Source organism: Camelus bactrianus, chromosome 10, assembly GCF_048773025.1.
Source record: "Camelus bactrianus isolate YW-2024 breed Bactrian camel chromosome 10, ASM4877302v1, whole genome shotgun sequence".
NCBI classification, from domain to species: Eukaryota; Metazoa; Chordata; class Mammalia; order Artiodactyla; family Camelidae; genus Camelus; species Camelus bactrianus.
Window position 1 is genome coordinate 31,122,119 of NC_133548.1, and position 24,665 is coordinate 31,146,783.

The following is a 24,665-nucleotide window of genomic DNA, read 5'->3' on the forward strand; positions in this document are numbered from 1 at the left end:
GAATACTTCCCTGTAAAGGGCTAAGGCAGCGATTGGAAAACATTAGCATCTATCACCATTGCATTTTTATTTTTCCTCAGTGGTAATACTGGAACTTTGTATTTCAACTTCTTATAGGTTTAATTAACATGAGTTATCTTCTCTGTAGACTTGATTTATTTTGGGTTATGCTCACAAAAATTAAGTATCTGGTCCTTCAATTAAGTATCTGCCTAACTGAAGCATTCACATTTCCTAAATCTAGTTTGGCCCAGGTTTCACTTCTTGTATAAGTGGAATTTATGTTGGCCCATGCTTCAGTGTACCCCTTCTAACCCCCAAAAAGGATAACTAAACACAGAAAAATGTGTCTGAGAAACAAGACCACATTTTCCAATTTCTTTTCCATTGGTAAAAGTTCCATTAACTATTATTCAGCAACTTACTGATTTTTAAATTTATACACAAACATTCTTCTGTGCAATCTCAATAATCTCACAAACTTTTTTAAAGTTATATATACAGTTTCCCTGGACAGGAAAATATAAAAATCATACCTGATTTCTATGGCAGTGAGTGCTTCAAAGAGATGTTCAAATGCAATCACACACACAAATATTCATTTCAATCATTTTTCGAGTCTGTCTTCCCTTCCTGTTGATAACAGTTCCATTTTCAAACATTCCCTTTGGTCATACACTAGTGAGTTTTGGAAGAGATAGCAACTTTTTGTAAAGTGTGATTCACTTAATTCTGTTGGTAGTAATTCCATGGCATCTTGACAGCTGTCTTTCCAACAGATTTTCCCTTCTGAAAATAAAATCCTCAAAACCCTACCATTCAAATTCTTCAAAATTAAAGATCTTAGATATTAGGGATTTTATGCATTGTAATGCAACTTTATAGTCACACAACTATGAAGCCTCTGAAATTAGGTAATAAACTAAGAAAACTAGTGAAACTAAAGAAATCAGATACTAAAGGTAAAACATTGATGGCTTCTTGAACACCAACAGGTGCTCTTTCTACTGTAGTTGTTGTTTTGTTGTTGTCACACTGAGTTAGCGGAGAGGGGCAAAGACGTACTCCAGGCCTGTGCTGGCAATGTCTAAAGCTCGGCTGAAATGAAAAACTCCCTCACAGTTAGGTTCACTCACAAATTTTAAAAGGACCAAAATATTTTCTTGAAAAAAATGCAGCTGTTCTGTTGTTATTCTTTTTCAGAAAGCACATATTGTTCCTATAAATTAACTATACTGAGATAGTAATATTTTACTAGAATCTGAAGTACAACTCCTCCTATAACAAAAATAAATAAATGAAATCCAAAGAAAACCAAGACATGAGAAAACAACACTTTCTGGTACATGTGCAGACCTGCCTCACTGAGACCATATCCTCCATAGATGCAGGATCTCTTTGCCAAGACCTCTCTGCAGAGATAGTTTTCAAGGGACAAGTAATAGGTTTGTTCTTCCAGTATGTTCATAATCCAGTCATGATTCTGGAAATCTCATGCTTCCTGTCTTCAATTTTGTTCTCAATAGACTTTGTTGTAAATATATAAAAATCAATAAAACCTTGAAGGAAAGAATCTTTAATTCAAACCTTCGTCTTTTTCCCTAACCCTACTTCCAATTTCCTAGATTCTCCCAGATGGCAGATTGCATTTTTCAGTGACGTGCAGGACTTTCCAAAACTCAAGAGTCATTCAGAATAGTGTTAAGAGTGTCTGAGCACTATGTTAACAGTTCTTAAAAACAATTTTCTGAAGAACAATTGCAGTCAAAATACAAAGCAGTATCTCAGAAAAGAATATGATATGACTGTCAGAGCAAACTAGTTTATGAAGCCATTCTCCATTTGTTGACTAGCTTTGAATTAGGAACAAATAAACAGTGGAAAAGCCAAGAAGACAACAACTCAATAGTTTGCATTGAGAGCCACTATCATCTTCTGATATTTCCATAGTCAACTTAATATTCTCACAACTCTATTAGGGACACTCATGTCTTGTAATAATTTTCAGCAGTTTCCCTTAGATTTGTTTCAGGGAGAAGGAGGCTGCAGATGTCTCCTTCCCAAGATATGGTACTTCCTTATGCTTTCTGGTGGTGAAATATTTCTTGCTTCTAAAATGATAATCTTCTCCCTCCAGAATACACTTTGATTTATCTCAAACACTAAATCTAAGAACCTATTTACCTACTCAAATTTTGCTCAATTAAATTAGTGGTGGTGGGGCAGCTTTTGCCAGAACTGAAAGCCAGGATAGAGATAGGGAGAGAGAAAGAAAATTGGAAAGAGACATAAAGACAGAGATAGAGAGACTTAGGTAGAGACAGGTGTTTAAAGCCAACACTAAAATTATATGAATTCAGATTTCTCCCTGAAGATTTATAGAAAGGATAATATGCCTTCAGATAGCTATTTATTTTGTACTAGGTCAACCTGTAAGCATAGAATGTTATAATGAAAAAATAGCTATATCAGATTTTTCTTCAAAATATTCAAGAGACTTTAACAGTTATGGCTCAAGTGACAAAGAACCTAGGGTTTAGCTTCAGACATCCTTGGGCTCCACCTTTCTGGCTCCACTATTGACTACCTGACCAGCTGAAATGTCTCTTACCTTAGCTAAGCCGTAGGATACTCAATTATATGTTGTATATAATAAATTAATTTAATTAGGCAAAATAGATTAAATGAGGTAGTATCTAACATGTAAGTGCTATCTAATTACTCTCTATTATTATTTGTTTTTATTTCATTCATTAATAAAGTATAATAAATTGAAGGCCTTTTAGTCCCTTGATCTCAAAAAAATCATCTCCCCTTCATCATTTCCATTTTATTTCCCAAGTCAGTAGGACACTATGGAGAGAAAATTAAGTAGTCCACATTTCAAAAACAATTTCTGGAATATGCCATTTTAAGAACCAAATGATAAAGGAAATTGTTTTTTTATGGGAAGGAAATTACTTTCTCAAAGATAAAAAGGCAGGACTTTGACATAATTAAAAAGAGCCTCTCGTACACCGTAAGTGTTACACACATAAAGGATTTTTTTCTTTTTTTAGATGCAACAGGAAAATAACTTGAGCAGCAACGTAAAGTCATTGTTCAATAAATTAAGATTGAATTTTCTTTTAACTACCGTATACTATCTGATAAATTCAACTTTCTTATTGGGATTTTTTTAAGGGAAAAATATAGAATAGGATCAAATAATTAAATTAAAGCAATGTAAGTGATGTGATTGATGCCCTCATTGAGATAGTTGATATTTTTGGAGTCAACAGGTATTTGAGAAAAAATGAAAAATAGTATACATGGTAACAAAAAATTATCGAACTCTGGAAAATAAGAAGTCACAAAAAGAGCTTTGGGGACTGCATCACAGAGGTTATTGAGTGGTCACAGAATTTCATATTCACATAAAACCTACTGACATCTCATAAAAATAGCTTTAGGTTTTGCATTAATTCCCCTAACTGAATGGTAAAGAAAAGTAGCCTATATGAAGTATGTATAAGTGCCAGGTGTTTTAAATCTGTTATCTGTTAATCTTCACAATAGGACTTCAAGATTGGTTATTTTCCCAATTCAAAGGAAACAAATTATCATAAAGAATTTTCAATAACTCATTCAAGGTCATATACCTAGTAATGTGAGAGACTGGGATTCAAACTCAGGTGGATCAGCCTCTATCTTAGGTCAGTTTCCCCCAAAGTAAAGCCTAAGAGGGGCCTCCTTTGGAAATGAATTTATCTCAATAAGTGAGTACTTTCAAATGAAGGTGAGAAGAAAATGTGATAGGACAAAAATGTTCAGCAAAGAAGTGAGAAGTGGTCCCAGCAGAAGACTAGCTTCGCTGGGTCCCTAGGGAAGCGCTGGAGCACGCACTGCAGCACAGAGGCAGAGCCACGTGGCTGTATGGCTACGACTGCAGAGACTGGGGAAAGGGCACCGAAGGCTGGGGGACCGTGGAGGGAGAGGGTATGTAATGCCCAGAGTGGGGGAGGAAGCATAATCAGGGACTCGGGGTGGTGGTGCGGGAGATGGGGGGAGAAAATGCATAATACTCAGGAATAGAGAGAGGGACCCTCTTAGGAAAGGTTAGGGATGGGAGAAGGTGTTGCTGAAAGAGAGGATGAGTAAAACCCAGGAGTAGGCAAAAATCTCATTAAGGTTATTTTTCTGTTAATTTTTTTAAGGTTATTTATTAGCTATTGGTACCACAAAAAGCAGCTGGTACCACAGAAAGCAGCTGGCAAATGGGGCACTCCTAGTAAAGAGAATCTGGACCAGGTACCGAGAAGATCCACTGCAGCCTCTGAAACCTTTTACAGTATGTTATCTTTTCATGTAAATATTCCACCTGCTGGGATGTTGGATAATGGACTAAACTGATATTCTGTCAACTCTCTGGCACATGGACTCCCTGTGTCACTTCCCTTGCTTGCTGCATTCAAATTCTCTCCTTCTCTTATGGAGGTTGAAACTTAACCGTGAACATTTCCTGGCCTGATTCCCCATCCTGATACAGGCAAGACTATACAGTTATTATAAAAATTTATACAATGCTGAAGCTGAAGCACACACACATGTGTGTATGAGTGTGTGTCTATATGTGTGTGTATGTGAGTAGTGCCTGCTCAAAGACAGATCCATCTAACTAATTTGTGAACCCAAAAAAGTACCCTACTCATATTTGAACATTATAAAAATGTATTTGTAAATAGTGATAATATATTAGTTACGATACATTAGCTATAGATGAAGTCTTAATGTAGAATTTGCTTGAGGTCCTCAACACAAAAAATTCATTTATGTGACAATTTTCATTCAAATTTGTATAACCATAAAGGCTTTGTTGCTGTTGTTGTTTTCTTTGTTAGTATGGAAGATGGGCAAATGGCCCACCTATTTTACACTAAATTTTCATTCTGCTTAGGAGCTATAACTCTGAATTTTATTATTATTATTACTACTATTATTAATCTTAGTGACTAGCTTCTTCCTGAGATTTATTTTCTTTAACAAAAATTGTTTCTGAATACTTATAAGTGTTGAAACCCATAAAAAAGTCATTTAGTTCTGTGACACATTCTACAACTCTCTCATCCTTATTCCCAGAGATGGGGAACTTCACTCTTCTGTTTGGATATTTGATCTCCCTCACATCCCATAAAAAGTCAATTTCTTATATCAGGTTCTTGGTTGTTAGTTGATTTAATTTACATATCCTAGTTTGCTACTAAACCAACCAATTACCAAGTTATTACTCTTGCTGGTTACCAAAAATGTCATGTATAGCTCAGGGTCCTTAGCTTCAGAAGAATAAACCTCCCCTGTGGAGAGAGAGTAATTTACAGAACATGTGGCCTTCCCAGCATAACTATTTACTTCCCACCTTTTACCTCACATGTCCTGGGCTGCTAGGTACAGTATTTGATTCCATAATCTATTCCAGGGGGGGAAGAAAAAAGTTCTGGATGAATGTATAACCCCTGCAACCAAGGTTGAGTTAACGTCTAAGAATTTATGACAGGCTTCCTGGCTCTAGTCGCTACCCAAGAATCTGGGAAACAGTGAATGACTGACCGCCCAGCATCCTTCAGGTACAAGCAGTCAGAGCTCACGTCAGCAGAAAAGTCTTACTGACAGTGATTGCTCACTACAACTTCCAGTCTTACTGTTAATAGTTCATTCACTATCCTCTTCGGTATTCCTGACCCAAAGTCATACAAAAACTCAATGTTTATGTTCAGCCCTAAATAGCTTGAGCCTGTCCCATCCATTCCTCGGTTTCTGTGAATTTGACTTTCCTGGAGCTGTGCACCCCAGCTGAACTGTTCCCATCTGAGGGGCTTATTCCAGTAGTGCTCTTCCCAACACCAGTGAGGGAGAATCCTTTACAAAATGTTCTGGTAATTAGTTTCATGTAACAATGCTGTGTTATCACAACCTCATCTCCTCGTCCTTGAGACTATCTCCCCCCCCTACCCGCTGCAAAAGGACTCCAAATCTATATCATATAACAGCATAAATTCAGCTGGTTTCACCATACCCTACCAGCCTCCGAAAAATGAAATTCATAATCATGCAGTTGAAAATAGGGCTAGAGGGAAGCAGGGACTTGATCTTAGTTAGAATGAGCCTTCCTCATTCTACCACCCTCTTCTCAGTTCTCCTGACATGTGGAGACTCTTTGACTTGTTCAAGATCACTCAGCTATAAAAGCAAACTCACTCATTCTGAATCCATCCTCCTCATGTTACTATACTCTCAGTTTCACTATGAATGAGGAGCAAAGGGACGCATCACCACCAGATATTTTATCTCCCTCTTTCTGCCAGTTTGTCTTGTATGCCCTTTTTATTGCCAGAACAAAGCAAAAAAGAACACAACAGAAAACAGTCACTGCCTGAATTCAGTGGAGAATTTCTCTCCCACCAATCCAGATTCTTCTTCCACAAACTCTACTTCAATGCCAGCGATGCACCGTGGGCTTCTGTTTATGGTCACTGTGCTCACCACTCATCTTTAAAACATTCTATTTTCCAAAGGTCTGGGTTTTTTGCTTGTCTTTTGTTTGTTTTCCCCAGATGCACTTCTTATTACAAGACGCCGCCAGGGACTACACGCGGAATGGACTATACTTGCACACATCAAAACGCTAAATCAGTTCCATTCTCACTTTGTCCTCCATTTAGCATTCTGTCTGGCAACTCTTATTTTCCCAGCCTAACACCCTTTCATCACTTCTTTGGAATAAACACTTTTTATATTCAGTGTCTGAAAGGTTACGGGTAGACAAAAGCTGGTGATTTCCTGGACAATTTATGCACTTCTACCAGAATTTAGCCTTTGCTTAGGACTAATGGGATTCATCGACTGATCTTTCATGGTACAATCTAGGCTTCAGAATCAGTTTAGGGTCCAAATCTTGGCCCTGCAACTTACTGTAGCTATAAGATATGATGGATAAAGAGGAGCCACACATAAAACACCATTTGTTTTGTGTTATACAGGTCCTGTGAGTATTTAAAAAAAAAATCCTTATACTCTCAATGTTTTAAACAGTCTCAACAGAAACATAATTTAAATTAATAAATTTATGTTTTCCAAATATCTGAAAGTGCTTTAAAACATAGTTGTTCACCCAGGACAAATCTCATCCATTTCTTTCTCTTACTTGCCAATGTTGACTATAAAAGTAAAATAAAGCAAAACATTACCAATGATCACTACAGGATCATAACTAATCATCCTATGACTCTGTGTAGATTTTCTTTCATGTGTGGGTGTTTCCAGTGCAGACAACATCCAATCTTTTGTGAATTCAAAAACAGGCAAAAGTGATTTCATTTTTGGATAACTAGCATGTCAGCAAATAAAACTTTCATTCATTTACCTCTAAGAGAAATTTGTGATGTTTGCTGGTCTCCACCAACTGAAAGAAAAATCATGTTTATATCTCAGGTGGCAAAAAAATAATCACCATTTATTTTGTTAAAATAATGATAAGAAAAATAAGAAAAGGCAAGGAAAAACTAAAAGCAAAACTATGCCAGATGGGAGAAAATATTAGAACCAGAAAGTAAAAGACTCATTTTGACAAGCCAAGTTATATTTATTATATATAAATCAATGTTGAATTTTGTGGTAAGTGTTAAAAACCAAGTAAGAACTCAATAATTGTGCTTTCTTTAACATTCACATTTGTGTTAAAAAATAATTTTGACTTTTGAAAGTTAAAAATACATAATTATTTGTTTAAATTTTTTGCAGAAATCTTTGTATTATATAAACTCATGATTATATCACATTCTCTCAAATTGTATGAGACCGAGGCAATAAAACATATGAGTATTTTTATTTGTTTTTTCCTCTTTGTCTTGTTTGCACTATTAAATAGTTGTATCGCTTTTGAATACTTTAGTCACTTGACATCTCAATTTATACATTAATAAAATTAAGGACTACAGTAGAAAGTAAAGATCCATTGAGATCTAAAATGTCATGATTCTAAGAAGGTTCCAAAGGTTTACACTACCAATATTTGCCCACCATCACTATTTGGCTTTTTAGCCTGTGCCCAGCATCACATCCTTCAGTAACCCTGTGGCAACATCTAGCCCCATGACCTCCCCCTTTGTTTCCAACACCATCTTGGCTTCACCTCTTTCCCTGGTCAGCCTAGCATCCATGACCCATTATTTCAATCACTCTGTCTCCATAACCATGGCATACCTCTGCTCAATTTTATGAAGAAATTTTTTCAGTCTCCTTCCTCCCTCTCTTCCCCAGCCCAAGGAAAGATTCCATGCAAAGGGGAGACTTTGAGAAAATGGCACCCCTTGTAATACAAGATCCAAAATAAATAAATGTGGATGCTGGTGGACCATCACAGCACAATTTGGAGGTTAAGAGTAGGCATACTTTCCTAAAAAAAAAAACATCATTTACTTTAAAATTCAAAAATAATTTGTATCATCTTCTCTTTCCAAGAACAGAAAAAAAGCACAAGGGAAAACAATGAGGCAAAGAGTCTGATTTTAATTATTCAGTAAGCCTTTAAGCATATACTAAAGTACTTGCTGTATGTAAATCACAGTCTGAGGTCATAAAATACATGTGAAACTTGCTTTTAAAATGGTCATCTTCAGAACTCATCAGCTAAATTCAGGGTTAGGCCATGTACTAATTTTATCATTGGTAAATATCTAGGAGTCACATAAGATAATCATTAATTATAATTTATAATTATATATAAATTATATATAATTTTCCATCCACTTATTTTTTTAAGCTTAAACTATTTCCTTGTTAGGTTCCCATCCCTCGGCCCAAACACCAAAGATGTAAGCTTTTCCAGTACCTATAAACCAAAACAGTTAAATTCCATCAAGAAAATTTGCCATTATTTGTTTTTCTATTTGTTTTGTTTTTGTTTTAATCCCTAGTGAGAGATAATCTGCTCCTACTTCATTGTACTGGAAAAAAAAAAAAAAGCTAAATTTATTCTGGAGTAATGGGAACATTTATCTAGCAGAGAATTTGAGCAGAAGTCAGAAGGGCAAGACAAGGTAAACATGGCAGAGTTTCCAATATCTATTTTCCCTTTGTCTCTTTGTGACAAAACCCTGATTTTTACCTAAATACAACGCCCAGGTAAAGGGACTGCAAGTCCCAGCCTCCTTTTAGCTGGGCAGAGCTATTTACTATGTCTAGCAAACGAGAAATATTTGTAAAAGGAAGATGGTGGGTCCCTCTTCCATGCTGCTGTTCAAAATGATGACCTGAACTCCAGCAGCCCTCTTGGACCATGCAGTCCAGGGCCTAGCAAGCAGAAAGCTGGAAGAATCTTGGGTCCCTGCTGACAGGACCAACTGGTCCATTAGGCTAGGTGGAAGTGAGACAGGAAGAGGGCAGGGCATAGCCATTCAAGGAACACTACAGCAATTAACATCAAAATGGTGAAAGATTCAACCTCCAGTAAGCCTTGAGGCTCAAGATAGTAGGAGATTTGACTTCTAGCAGATCTGGAGCTTCATTGTATGCTCATTGTAATATATTAACATGGTGAATAAAATGCCCACAGGCACTATGGCAATCCCAAGGCTAGCCACAAAAGGTCAAAGAGTGGGAAATGGCCCACTTCCTGGGAATCCCAGCCCCTTCCCCAGACTAGTATGACTGGTCCTTCCACTTATTAGCATATGAAGCCACTGAGCCCATAAAAAATGGCAACACAGCGCCTCCTGGCCATTGTCTTCTCTCCCTCCCTCTTTGGAGACAGCCCACACTGTGTCTACTGAGTGTGTACCTACTTTTAATCTTAGCACCCTACCCCCACACCTTTCTCTTGCCTTTCAGTGTACCTCTCTGAATAAATCTACCTTTAATCAACTGTGGCTCGCCCTTGAATTCTTTTCTGTGCGAAGCCAAGGACCCACACTTGGCGGGGAACGTCCCAGGGACTCAATGAAAGCCTGAGACATGGCCCTCCTCACATCCCACATCCGTTCTTCCTGCATCAGACCCAGGGCTCTAGATCCATAGTAGTATTAGAGATCCATACACATTTCAAAATTTCTTTTAAAATTAAAATTAGAAAGGTAAACTTTTATGTTTAAATATATACAGTATTAACATATTCATCTTTATATCAACACAGTCACAAAGCATTATATATATCCTCGATAGAGGAAGGAGCTGATGAAGGTAAAGGTCCTCAGGCCCAGGAAAGTTACAACACAGGCCTGCTTGCTGACCAGGAGCATCAATCAACCCTGCATGTCCTCCTCTATATATACGTTAGGTGAGAGAGCGTGAACGTCTATCTTGTTTAAGGCACTATTATTTGGAGTTTTCTGATACATATCAAGAAACTGAATCTTAGCTGATTCAAGAGGTAAGGGCTATAGGCAGGTACTCACATTGACTTATGGAAAGTACACAAACAAATACAGGACCCAAATCATGTAAGACCGAACATGTCAAATACCGCACATACACCACCTCCTTTAATCCTGTCAGGCTGATAGCCTTTGCTTCAATTTTCAACAAGTATGTTAAGGATGCATATTTGTGTTCCCCCAAAATTCATATGTTAAAACCAATCCTCACTGGGATGGAATTAGAAGGTGGGCCCTTTGAGAGGTAATCAGGTCATGAGGGTAGCAGAGCTGTCATGATGAGATTAATACCCTTATAAGAAGAGACAAGAGTCAGCTTCCTCTCTATCTGCTCCATCATGTAAGGATACAAGGAGAAGCCAACAGTCTGCAGACCCGAAATTAGACACTGGATCTTCTAGCACCTTTATCTGGGGCTCCACAGCCTCCAGAACTGTGAGGAGTAAATGTCTGTGGCTTAAGTCACCCAATCTATGCTATTTTGTTACAGCAGCCAAAGCCAACTAAGAGAAAGTGACTCTGACTCCTTTATACTCCAACTTTCTAGGTCCCACGGTAACTTTGATGTTGTGAAAGTCAAACTCAGCCTTGGCTCTGGGCCACCTACCTGTCATTACTAACAGCTTTCTCATCTATGAAAAGGAGTTATTACTAATTGCTACATAGGATAATGTGAAAAGATACGAGCATTTAAATACTATAAAATACTAACATTTAAATACTATAAAAATGTCAGATACGACTGTCTCCCTCACATATCATCTACTTCCCTTCAAGTCTGCCCTTGAAAAATTTTTTAAGTAAGAGTACATAGGGGAAATGGGTACATTATTAAAATTTCAGGTCTAATTCCACTGAGGAGGAAACTAGACCTGTAGGAATCACTGTAGTGATAAATGGGATCAAGCTAGCAGTACCTTGTTTCCAAACAAAGCTTATTGTCAAAGACTCATCCCAAAAAAACCTGTAAAATAATTATGTGTAATATATAGATGGTTTATTAAAATTGAATATATTATAATACATAATAGGTGTATTATACAGTATATATTATAGACATGCATATACATACATATATCTATATGGAAATTGCTTTGATGTGGAATAAAGCCAAAGTCTATAAATGGGTTAAAACTAAAACAGATATGACTATACTGTACTTCATACTTCACAGTGCCATCTTCTGACTACCAATGGAAGTGCAGTTCCAGTAAAACAGCAATTTAACTTTCTAAGGAAAATTTGGCTACCATCATTATTTATTATTATTATTATGTGAGGTTTCAAGACAGTCTGAGTTCAAATAATTAGTCTGTTGCTTTTCACTCTGTTAAACAAAAGGAGGCACTATTTGTGACACGGGGGATATTATCAGGGTTTGCAGACAAACAGGGCATACAGCCACAGTGCACCAGAACCCTTGGTTCACACATCCATGTGCGTGTAATGGCACAAGTCTAGTTTTTACACCAGTCTGCCTATGGTTCTCAGTAGCCACTTTGTTTCTGAGTTGCCTCCCAGATGCCTGACCACAAATTTTAGTGTCAAATTTCACTGTATGAGGATCCTGACCTTGAGGCTATGTCTATTAAATTGTGGGCTCAAATGCCACCTCTAACTTTAGTAATGTTGTAATTTTAGATATATTAACTTCTCTAATCCTCAAATGTCCTAATCTATAAAGTATCTTTATGAGGTACAGAAAAGCATTAAATAAAGTAACCGTAAAGGACTGTGCAGTACGATTCTTACACATAAAAAACAAACAGCAACCTTTAACTCCTGATATAGGTATCTGAGCAGTAAACACAGCTACCTGGGATCACACAACTTCTGAGCTGCAGTTAGAACGCAGGTCAGTCTGATTCCTACCACATGTATCTAAGCCCCAGAGTGGAAACTTGGAAACCTGCTGGTGCCAGAAGGTAGGACACTGTAGGTCCCTGCTGTGACTTTGAAAAACAACATCCAGAAATGAAGATACTATTATACAAATATATCATTACTTTTCTTTCACAATAAGAACAAAATATTACTTTAGTTAAACCTTTAAAGAAAATATCTTATGTCATATTTTGTTGTGAGCTTAGAGAAAAGTGGAGAGGAAGTTAACATTTGTCTGTCCTCACTGGGTAAGTCAGAACCTATAAATGAGGCATACTTAGGGCCATTCCAGTGTTTCCCATCACACACTAGGAGGCGCTGCAGTACAGTGATTAAGAACACGGCTAGCTCGCTCCACTACCTACCGCTTTGCAACCACGGGGAAGTAATCTAACCCCTGTGTGCCTTAGTTCCCGCAGATTTAAAATGGAGGCAACATTAGCAACCACCTCACAAGAAGTCTATTGTGAGGATTAACCTGGTTTAAGGTATTATACAATTGGTAGCTCTTATTTATTATCACATCATTTTTTGATTCCTTTCTTTATTGCTCCAGGAGAACTGATACTGCACAGAGGAAGAGAACTATGACAGTGTGACTGGCATAGTTGCGCATTCTGTATTAATCAAACAAAATTTGTTTTTTCCACATCAGTCAAAACCAACCACTATTAATAAAGAGGGGAGGAGGGGAATCAAAAATTTCATTTTTACCAGGCTAAATATTACTCCTACTTGGCCTAAAAGCTCAGATTTCCTGCCCCAAGTAGAAAACAGCAAGCATTTGTATGGCCTCACATGCAGATCTTAGTTTTTCTTATTCTTTATCATGTAACTTGAAGTGATGAACGTGAAGGAGGAGATGGAGTTAAGTCATCATTCTTTTCTTGTTATCTACAAGATTTCGCTTCACGGTCAAGCACTTTCTAAACAGACTATGCCCCCTGAGAAATCCATGTCATATAGTTTTATATCATTTAGTTTATTTGAGAATTTTCTCAGCCCTCTGCAGAAAAGCACAGGAGGCGAAGAATTATTTTCACGTAACTTGACTGAGAAATGCATCCTGGTATGCGGCAAGATACTCACTTATTAAACTTCTTTATATATGTGTGAAAAATAGGTGTGATTTTTGCCAAAATATCACTATCTTTCCATCCTCCTACCTTCAGCTCCAAGGTCCATATTAAGCTACTACCCAAGAGGTCAAAGTGTTCTAGACTCTACCATTTCAGATATTGGAATGATGGTTGCCAAACTTTCATACACAGACAGAAAGCATCTGAATTCCACATTAAAATGAAAGTCCCTTGGCCCATTCCTCAGAGACTCTAATCTGATAAGCATATGATAGGGACCAGAAAGTTGCCTTTTTGACAAGCATCTCAGGAGATTCTGATTTAGGTAGACTGAGGAATATATTTTGAGAAATATTGATCTAACGAAATATGTGTTTTCTACATAGAAATATTGAGATTAGCTGGCAAATTTTGTAATTATAATAAAGGCTTCAATTTGGCTGGTCTTAAAACTAATGAATGTCTTTGGTTGCTTTATTTTAAGAATTTTTCTAATGTAGCTTGTCCCACTTCACGCAAACATACCGTTATTTGCCAACACTGTTCAGTTTCAGGATTCTTATTTGTATTATTGTATAAGTAAATTTTTTTTCTTCAGTGTGTATTTATACAGGGTTTAAATTTTGTAGGTGGTGATACAGTTTCATTCATAAAGTGACTCTCAGAAATGATGAGCTACTTTCCAGCTGGTAAAATATGAGCCAATCATTTAATGTGTCCAGAACTCCTTCTTCCCAGAGATAGAACATGTATAAGTATAATGTGTTGCAAGGAAGTTGAATGACAGAGAGTAAGCACGTACGTAGCTCACCACCAGGGCAACAATTAGTCTTCAACATAACTGAATCTGTAATTTTCATGTCGTATAAAATACCAATTGAAATAAAGACATACATAACAACATGCAAAAGAGATTCAATATCTTTCAATATTTTTTCTAAATTGTAGTGTCAGAAAAAAAAAACAGTTTGCCCCCATTTTTATATGAACTTCTTTTCTGTAGAATGAGCTCACATTTCACTTTGCGGCATCTGAAGGAAAAAGCTACATTCTCAACAATATAAAGCTTACTCAACCGTATCTGCTTCTTGCCAACACGTCACTTCAATTTTTCATGCATTTTCTTGTTTCTTTTATAATTCAAAGGGTTTCCTGCTCCCCCTTTCCTGCCCAATGCTAAGAACTTAGTTTATTGCAAAGACCAACGATAAATGGCTGCCAGCATTAGAAAAGAGAAAATTAAAAACAAAATAACAACAACCAAAAAACCCAAAAAGAGGAAGGCTAGTGATTGGGAACTTTCCTGTCTACTCCTACCACCTCTGTCCATGCACACAGCAAAGTGCCCTAGTGTGCTAGGTTTCTTATTTCCCTCTGCCATCCCAGCCCCTTCTTCTTCACTATTCTATGGAGATCATGACCAAACTCACCCCATTGTGAGACCACTTAATTATAAAATTCAGAACCCTCAACCTGTCCAAAGGCTCGCTGATGTTTATGCTATCCTACTTTAAAATACATCTCTTTGGTCCTGCAATCTTTATGCAAACTTGAAAAATGAACCTTCTTTAACAGCATTAAAGTGATACGGTAATAGAATTTCAGTAACTATATTTAATGTTTAACCAGATTAACAACATAATTTGGAGCTTTCAGATTCATAAGCTAGGTCATGTCATACTGGTTTTCCATTCTGTTTTCTTGAGGATGTTGCAGGTGTTTAAATCAGCATTTCTAACTGGAATTGGTTAGGATGATACAGAATTGGCTTTCACACTGGCCTCAAGTCATCCACATAAGCTTGGAGGAAAAATACACTCTCTATTCAGTCTTTTTTTTTTCCTCTGAAATAAGGGAGGATAAGGCTGAGCTCCAAAATCTCGTCACCAACACTTTTGTCTTGCCTAAACTGAGTAAAAGTTTTTTATTAACGACTGCTCTATCTGAAATGCAAGCACACTTTGGTAGGGTAAAAGCTCTCTAATCCTTTCAATCCAATAATGTAAGATCGGCAATATACTGAGTTGTATTTCTCTGTGCTAGACACTATTCTTTATGTATATTAGCTTATTCAATCCTCTTGACAAATTTATAGAGAGGCAATGTTACCACCTTTTCCTTGGTGAGAAAAACGTGGCTGAGAGATATTAACAGACATTTCAAAAATCACATAGCTAGTAAGGCTGATCCCAAATTTGTTTGAATCCATAATCTTTGGATTTAACACCTATGACAGTGCAACCTTAACCCCATTAATCTCAAGCCACTCACTGAGTAAGTGCTTCTAGATGCTCAGAGTTGTGTTTTGAACAGAGGCTAAAGGGTGGGGAATTAGAAACCTTCATAACCCTTTTCAGGATAAACAGGAAGAAGTTACATCCTCTATAAGGACATGAGATGAAGGCTAGCCCAGAATCTGCATTAGCCCTTGCCAATACCTTAGCTCAGCTGAAAGGACTACTTTGGAAGCAGCAAGTCATTGCATGGTTTTTGTTCCATTTTTCCTAAGAATCATTCACTGAGCTCAATTCCCTCCTCATACAACTCCCAATAGAATCACATCAGAAATAAACTATGATTTTATTACTTTGGCTGTGTCAGTCAAGAACTTCAAAATTCACTTAAGTAATTCATTTACTTTGATTTTTAATAAAATAATTAAATTAAATGTTAATTGCTTGAGATATCCAATATAAAATCAACACACTAAATTGTAATTTCTCTATATAGTAATAGCTAATATGTTAGGATTTCCTTAAGGACTACAAAATACATGTGCATGCACTGAGATAGAACTTAAATATACTTTCTTCAATCTTAATGGCCCTTAATATTGGACATTATTATTTTCCATTTTATAGATGAGAAATTTAAGCCTCAGAATGCTTAAGAAACCTACCCAAAGACAAAGTTTATGATATGTATTTGTAGGCTGCAATCTATGACCACCTGACCCTTAAAAATGTTATATAACTATAAATTGCCCATAGGCTATGCTGAAAGTGTAGAGACATGTAAACCAAATGAAATACAATGTCACCATGCATTAAAGCTAGATATGACCACATTTAGAAATTTAATCTTGTAAGATTGTTCAGTATGCTACCCATTGAACAATACTCCACAGTTGCAATACAGATTTAATAGGTGAGGGATATGTACGCAAATGTCTCCTAGGATTGACATTTATAGGAAAGAGCTTCAATGGAAAGAACCCAAAGGCAGCAAGGACATCTCCTGACAACAGGGCTGAAATATCAAAAGGAATCATTATAGGCATATCTCTTGCAAGGTAAACTGTGCAAAGGTGAAAACTCATTAATGACTCTGCTTTGGGTTTTGAAAATGACCTGGAATCTTTTCTTAGGCCAACTCTCTCTTTAAAAAACAACTGAATACAGGTGAACAAATAGTGTTCAACTACTCACTACTGGAATTCCCTTTGACTACAGCCTGTTGTTCTGTCATGATTATATGTGGTCAGAGAATTTTTTTTAAGTTACTTTATACTCCACAATAACTGGAATAGTTAAGGTTGGCACCAACCATACAAATGTGGCTTGATTGTAAAAGAAATGTCATGGGGAGCAGCCACATGACAGAACAGAAGGAGCAGCGGGGAAAGTTCTGGGTTCTTGTTGTTGGTTTCCCTCTGTGGTCTTGGACTAAGTCTCAGTCACTCTGGACCTCAGTTTTCTCACCTCTAAAATGAAAGGCTTTGGACGAGAACACAACCTTGTATTCACAGCATGTTTCCCAATAACAAAGTCTTTAAAGTACACTCAAAGAGATTAAAACACTCCAAAGCAGCACCAAACAAGTCAGACATAATTGCAATGCAATCACTACCTATGGTATAATGATGTCTCCTAGTGTTTATGAAAGCATTCTCAGAGCACAGTGTTTATTTTGTTGAACTTTAGCTTGTGTCTGAATGGAATGGTTTACTTTCAATATTTTTTTTCTTGCATCCTATAATCATGAAGCAACGTTTCTGAATGTCCCATTACACGTGCCCTACTCTGATGCGGACTTAACATGTTCTATACCTTTCATTTCCCCTTAGCAGCAAATCATATGCTGTTCTATGATCCTCTCAATTGACATATATCACACTACACATGCACACACACAGTAATCTATGGGAAAAATACATACATTTTTCATTTAATGGTCAGAGTTTCATGACACAGATATAAAGACTTTACAATAAAATATGTGCAAACAAGTTGAGACTATATGATCTCTAAAGCTGTTTTCAAAACTGGTTTGGTATAAAGTCCCTTTTATGTGATGATTCTTAAGACATAATGGTTGTCCTTCTTCTATATCAGCAATTCTCAAATTGTTATCAACAGGAGGAAACAAATCTCAATGTTACATTTTCTTCCCTTAATTTTTCTAAATGTTTTTACCTTTTCTAGGTTGCTAATGGATGATGAAATTGATTAATGAGTAGAAAATAAAGTTATAGAAACTTTTATATCAATTTTGCCTATATAGTTTGAAAGCATTTTTTATTCATTGATGCTTATGCTTACACTTTGATTTGATATTACAATTTATGCAGTATTAATGCAATTTAATTTAATTAACTTGTAGCTATACAAGTAGCTTATTATATACTTCTGTGTGAAATCATCTTCTGTATGATAAAATTAAATACCACAATTTTTTATGGTGTTTGCCAAAGTGCATAGCACCATCCAGGCATTTTGCCACCAAAACACTTTGGACAAAACCAGCCTAGTTACCAGGTAACCTCATTATTTCTTCTGCTCCCCTTTTGTTTGGCAATCTTTTCTTTCTTTTGGATGATCATTTTTCTCATCGTCTTTGGAAAGAAGTTATTTTTAATAGTCCTTAATTGACATTATTCACTCTTCTCCTCTATTCACACTTCAAACTTTGTTCAAAGCCTCTGTTGTTAATATTTATCCAACTCTATCTTATATATAATTATTTCTGAACATGACTGGGTTATAGGGACATGCATTTGTAACCAATATATTACTTTATTGCCTTAATGCTTTATGCAACAACTGACTTACTGCAGGTACCCTTCTGATGTGTGATAATGAAAATATCAAAAACATTTCTAAGTGTTATGAAGACAAGAAGGAATGGATTTTTTTTATTTTCCAGAGAAGAAAATTTAATATTAAATATTATCCATTTAATCAGGTTACTTAAATGATTTAGTCCTATTTATTAAAAGATTTTCCTCTAGAAGTCAGCCAAAAACAGGTGCACACACACCCCCACTACACATAAGTGCTCTCATAACACACATAAGAAAATATAATTTTATTAGACCCATATTCCTGTAAGTGGTTTCAGTGATTTTTTGCTTCCTGGTGGGTAGGTCAAGTTCTCCTTTTTAACTACACAGAGTTTGGTCTGGGACAACTGAACAGTCAATTCATAAATGTTTGAAGTGTCTCTTCCATTAGTCATAAGGAAAATTTAATGCACATACTCCTCACAGAAGTCATTTTAAAAATTGCTACTGGAAATCAGCAGCTAAGGCCCAGAAATAGAATTTAAAAAGTCAAAACTTTTTTGGTGATATGTTCTTAGCCTAGAAGATATTTATCCAATTCTATTACACAGAATGGTACAATTCTTACAAAGAAATGTATGTAGGGTCACGTGAAGGTGTGTGAGGGTTAAGAATCCTTGTGTGCAAGGCTTGGGACAAAAAAAAAAATTTACCTTAGATCAGTTTGGAAGAGTTAAAGCAAGACTTCTTCCAGTATCAAATTTATTTGCTGAAAAATAAATTTCTGTGGTGTTTATTGTGACTCTTGCCTTTCTTTTATCCTATACATCAATTTGATTCTGAAGTTAGATTAAGGCACAGAGCTAACAGGAGCCTAGGGCATCTTTAATATATAGTACCATCTAAAAATAGATTCCAAAGTAAACATGTGGTGTGACTGCTGCTCAGAGGGCCCAGGACAGACCTCTGAGGTGACTCCCTATTGGGAGGACTGTAACTGACCATCTGCTTAAAGTTCTTGCTTGATGGAAAACCACCAGAAGTCAGAAGACCTTCACTCCTCCCCTGCCATGTTCTCTCCCCATTAAGTCATTTAAAACTCAATAAACCAAAGGCATCAAGAGCTGAATCACAGCATAAAGGAACAGAGGTTCAGCAGACTAAAGCTCAAGCCTTCTCCAGCACTCCATGGGTCCCTTTTCACCAAGAATTTCTGAAGGTTTTTCACCCTACTATTCCTTTCACTCCCTATACTACTTCTTATTGAAGTGAATTGCTGGCTGCTTTGGAATACCAATTTAATACTTCCACAGAATGAGGCTATTTAAAAAGTAGAGTCATTCTATTCTGAAGATATTAAACCAACACATATGTTTGCTTTCTTTGACCACATTTGTTTGTGCACAAGTTAAGTGGGTTTCTGTATTAGCTACATTATTCATAACATTAACTCAATTTTTTGGAATTCATATGTACTTTCTAAACAGGAGAGACAATACGCCAGGAAATTAAATAGCTCTTTTGAACTGTATAGGACTTACCAGCAAAACAGAAAACAGTTCTCGGCTATCGCTGAAGGTGAAAATTTAGCTTTCTTTGAGGACAAATTAAGTAATTCTGATTGGGGGACATAGATGTTGTTCACTATGGTGAATATTATGGAATTTTTTTCTTCAGCATCTAAAGTTGCTACAGAAAAGGTGAGGACAAGGAACAAACAAAAACAGAAAAGAACTCAGAAATTCATATTTAAAAAGCAAAATTGTTTTAGAGTTTTCATCCCTGTGGGTAGAATACTCTCCTTCTCTTATTGCAGCATTTGTTTTAGTGACATTCCTTTACTTTAAAATAAAATTGAACTTAGACCTATTGGAAAGATAATAGCAAGGTAATAAAGAGTGATACCCATAGAAAGAGATGTTGAAGTCAATACTTTTTTTTTTTTTGCACCAAGAGTCTCAGATCTGTATTCTTCACACTGTGAAAAGAACTTAACAATAAAAGACAAGTGACAACACCCAAAGCCTATAGGAAAATCTAGCAACTGTCACTCTCTGCTAATGCATTCAACACAATTTAAGCATGTGAACTGCCTTTTGCTTCACATACACGACCACTGACTACTGACAACTAAGAAATTAAGTTAAAAGAAGTTTAGGGTTAGAAAATGCACTGTCACAGGTGGCCATGGCTCAGCTACACAGTTTTTCTCAGCAAACTCACTTCTACTACTGCAACTGTTCTTGTAAACCTGTTCAGTTTAGGCTACAACCTCCACATGAATCAAATGCCTACAAGAACTCTTAAATACTACAAAGAGAATGGCCTTCCACTAAGGTCCACTGAAACGTTAAGTTCTTCTTTGCAAAATGACACATTGGTAGTACCAAATTCATTGTCAAGTTCTATCACTGTCACCAGGTAATCCGGGTATCCGGTAAAATAAATTGTTACTGAGTAATCACTATAGTAAGACATGCGGCCGATTAGGAAAAGTTTCACTTTTTTAAGCCCAGCATGCTCTTTTTGTTGAGTTGGCAAGAGGAAAAATTTAAAAAAGACCTGTCACAGTCTTCACCTGCAACCAACATTGCAGAAGTTTCATATCTAAAGTAAACTATGAATGACTAATTCAATTTTTTTTGTAAGTGTTTTGGATATTTAAAAAAAATTATCCTTATAAAAATTCACACTTTTCTAAAAGGGAAGATGATGGCTCTTTGCTTTTGTATTACATAACCAACACTAAAACTTTGGAAGCCAGAGACTATAGAGCATTCTGAGTCACTTAAATTACAGCATCCTTAAAAAGCAAATGGACTTTTGGAACACTAGAGATTCACTGTATTTAAAAATTATTGTAGGCAGGGCTTCCATTGTTTAAATATTTAATATTTTCTGCATATGCTGACAGGCCTCTACTTAAGTGCCCCAAACTTTGAGAATTTCCTTTCTCTAGAAGAATCCACAAGTAATTATTAAACCACAACACAAGAGTTCAGAATAAATGTCAAGACACTTCAAAAAATAACTGTTATGTATGATTTGCATTGCACTGTTTATAGCTAAACACAAATATTAAAATGGGCTCTGTAATTCAAACAAGTTATAATACCAAGAAGCAAGGTGATTTTAAAACATTTTATGAACTCAAGAGACAAGCAACCCTTAAAGAAAATAAAGAATACAACTCACATTCCATTTTAGTCTGGGAAAGTCACCTAGGTTTTGTTTGCAAGGAAAGACTAAGTTCATCAACTATTGGGGCTAAATCAAACAGTACTCACACTAAAAAGAAATTTTGGTTACAAGAGCCTAAAAGAGGGTGTGTCAATTAGGAGTAGAATCAAGAATTTTGATGCCCTGATTTTTCATAGATAATGAGATTCCTTCATACTTCTCAATTTCAGAATTAGATATACTCCTATTTCCCCTCTTCATTTACCATCAGATACATAATCAGATAATGTTTCCATTCACATAGATTCAAAAAGATCTTCATCCTGTGTGGGTCATTTTATTTTATAGTAGCCAAGGGAAAGAGGTTGCTGCCAATATGATGTTCAGGCCATGCAGAATAAAGGCTCAGTCCTGGGCAATGAAACAGTCCACCTTTGTGCAGCTCTTGTGGAAGAAGAATTCAAGCCCATCACCAACTTTGGGACTTGATCAACAGTAGGGAGTCACAAAACTCTTTTCAACCACTGCATTTTAAACCTCCACTAAAAATAGCTCCTCTGTGCTGGAGCTTAAAGTCCCATCTATGGCTAGTGATGGAGTACAGTACTTAATTGTTTCTGACTAGGGTCCTGCATCAGCACTCTGAGAGTGTCTTCTAACTTTTAATCGCCTTGTATGCTCTTTCATTTGACCTGTTCACAAGACAGCCAAAGGAAACTGCCTACCAGTAAGCCTACTCTAGACGTTAAAACAGGCCATTTCACAAGTCCGGCAACTTTTCTGCAATGCTAACCATCTTCCTGTATTCTAAAATCAGACACACTTGGCGAAGGAGGTAGGCTCTGTGGCTGCTAAGACAGCTCCAGTGTAAAGACACTGCCTGGTGACAATACTCTCCCTGTCTGTCTAATTTCCTTTCTTTATTTTGGTCTATTACCGCATGTTATCTGTTTGCTACTTCTGGGGCTGAAGGGAAACACGTCTTTGGAAGGAAAAGCACTTGGTCCACTCACTGGAAGGAATACTTAAGGGCTAGGATAATTAGAAAAGATCTCTATTCTCCCAGAAGGATTTCAGAGCACAAATTATAGAAAGACCCCTTAACTTAGGGGGGAGATGCAAACAGCTAAAGTGTCTGTCCTTGGCCCCCACAGGTGACCTGAGGTAGGACCAACCTACTGGCAGCGCCCCTCAGCTCAGGTCACTCACGCTCCTGGACTCACCTGGTGCTGAGGACCAGCGCTGGCAGGAGAGGCAGCAAGTAGTGCGCTGGGATGAATTTCATGCTTGTCGCCTGCCGGGGTCCTCCTTTCCCCGCTGCCTTCGCTCTCCCTCCTTCTCCGGGTCCTGTCGCTCCTCTGTTCCCGGCCGGCAATGACCCCTCTCCAGCAGTGGACGGAAGGAAACCGACAAACGGACGGACGCCTCGCGAAGGCAGGCGCTTAGAGTGGGGAGTATCTTCGGGAGTGATGTCACCAGCGAGGCGAACCCGGCCTGGGATTGTTCGGCGCCGCCGCTCCCGAGCCTGGAGGGCGCGTTGTCACTCGCGCTGGAGGCGGCGCGGGGAGAGGGAGGGGTGCCCAGCGATGGCCCCGCGCGCTCCGGTCAACGGGCTGCGCTCACCTGGCTGCACGCCCGCCTGGCTGCACGCCCGCCTGGGTCTGATCTTTTATTCCCACTTCTCCAGAGGATGCGGAGGGGCGGGTCGGGGGCCAGGAGAGAAATCTAATCTGCCAGTAACTGAACCCGGCGTGCGCGGCAGGAGGCGAGACAGAATTCACAGGGAAAGACTTTCAGAGGCTTGAGAGTCACAGACAGGTGTCCTCAACTGACTAAACAGTGTTTGGAAAAACGCTGCTCTGGAGACAGTGTTTAAAATATTGTTCTAATTAGAAATGCATACGGATTCCTCTGATGCGGACGGAAGGACAGCAGGAGTGAGCAGCGTCCAGAAATGCACCCCGGGCTCCTACTGCCACTGCAAGATTCCTTCTTAGTCCGCAAACGTGTACTATAAAGAGATTTACGGACAGTTAAGTCGTCAGCTGTTTCTGTATTTTGAGGATTTCTGATCTTCCTCTAATTTCAATTTGTCTGCTTGTAGTGGCAACTGGCCGTGGGGTTGGAGCTGGTGGCCGGCCCAGTTTCAACTCACCTAAAGGGTTGCTTTTCTTCAGGTGAGGAAATGTAACTGAAAAAGTCATCAAAATGTTAACAGTAATTAGCTCGGAGTGATGGTTTTGGAAAACAGAAGATTTTATCTTTAATTTTGTTTTCTATATTTTCCAAATTTTCTATAATTAACAGCTGATATTTAGTAAGCTTTATTCTGAAAAAAAATAATTACGAAAATGAAATAGCAGAACTCTAATACAAAATGACATTTTGCAAAAGTAATTTTAGGAAACAGCCAAGTTCATCTACTGAGATACTCAGTTCTAGAATTTTCACAACATGGTATATGTAATTTTTTAAAATATTTCAGCTGGATATCCTGGATAAATAGTTTATAAAACAGTATTCTATACATTATTTCATTTGATTGTTATAAGTCAACCTAGAGAAATATGAATTATCTGTATTACAGAGATGAGGAAACCAAAGACCATAAAGATCTGAGCTGAATTTTTTTTTTTCTTTTTCAACAAAGAACTGGGTTCTTCTAAATCTTAAGCAAATCCTACTGTTGCCTGGAACATCCAAAGCTAGCATAACTAGCCCAATGATTAACACAAAGTTGATGTTCAATAGAGGCTGACATGCATCAAAGACTCTAGAGGGCAAAGGTCAGGTGGTCTCTGGGAATTCATATCCAGATGGTTCCACTCATTCTCCAGTTTTTTCAGGGGCTAGTGATTTATAATAAAACTTAGATGAAGCATCCCCTTTAGTTTAGTTTTTGAAGACAGTTGTAGGAAGAACCCATGTGTTATAAAGCTTTATTTTAAAGAGGGTACAAGTTTAACGAATTAACTGTCTAATTTACTGATCTGTTTTTGTTATTGCTTCTAATGGGTTTAAAGTTAAAACACTCACAGAACAGATATCGCTTTAAAATCAAAATAGATGAGTAATAACTTTGGCAAACTGGATACCATCCTCTTGGGCCGTAGT

The 24,665-nt window shown here is 37.3% G+C and overlaps 1 protein-coding gene across 2 annotated transcripts in view; it reads right to left on the minus strand.

The window, feature by feature from the left end:
• Window positions 1–24,665, minus strand: part of LUZP2 (leucine zipper protein 2) — a 423,961-nt gene that overhangs the window by 331,583 nt on the left and 67,713 nt on the right. The window contains exon 2 of one of the 2 annotated variants that reach the window (XM_074372225.1): window positions 22,775–23,742. In XM_074372225.1, the coding sequence (XP_074228326.1) occupies window positions 22,775–22,836 (62 nt within the window). In that variant the 5' untranslated portion in view covers window positions 22,837–23,742. Of the gene's footprint in view, window positions 1–22,774; window positions 23,743–24,665 lie in introns of those variants that run through there. The other variant, XM_074372226.1, reaches the window with a different exon arrangement.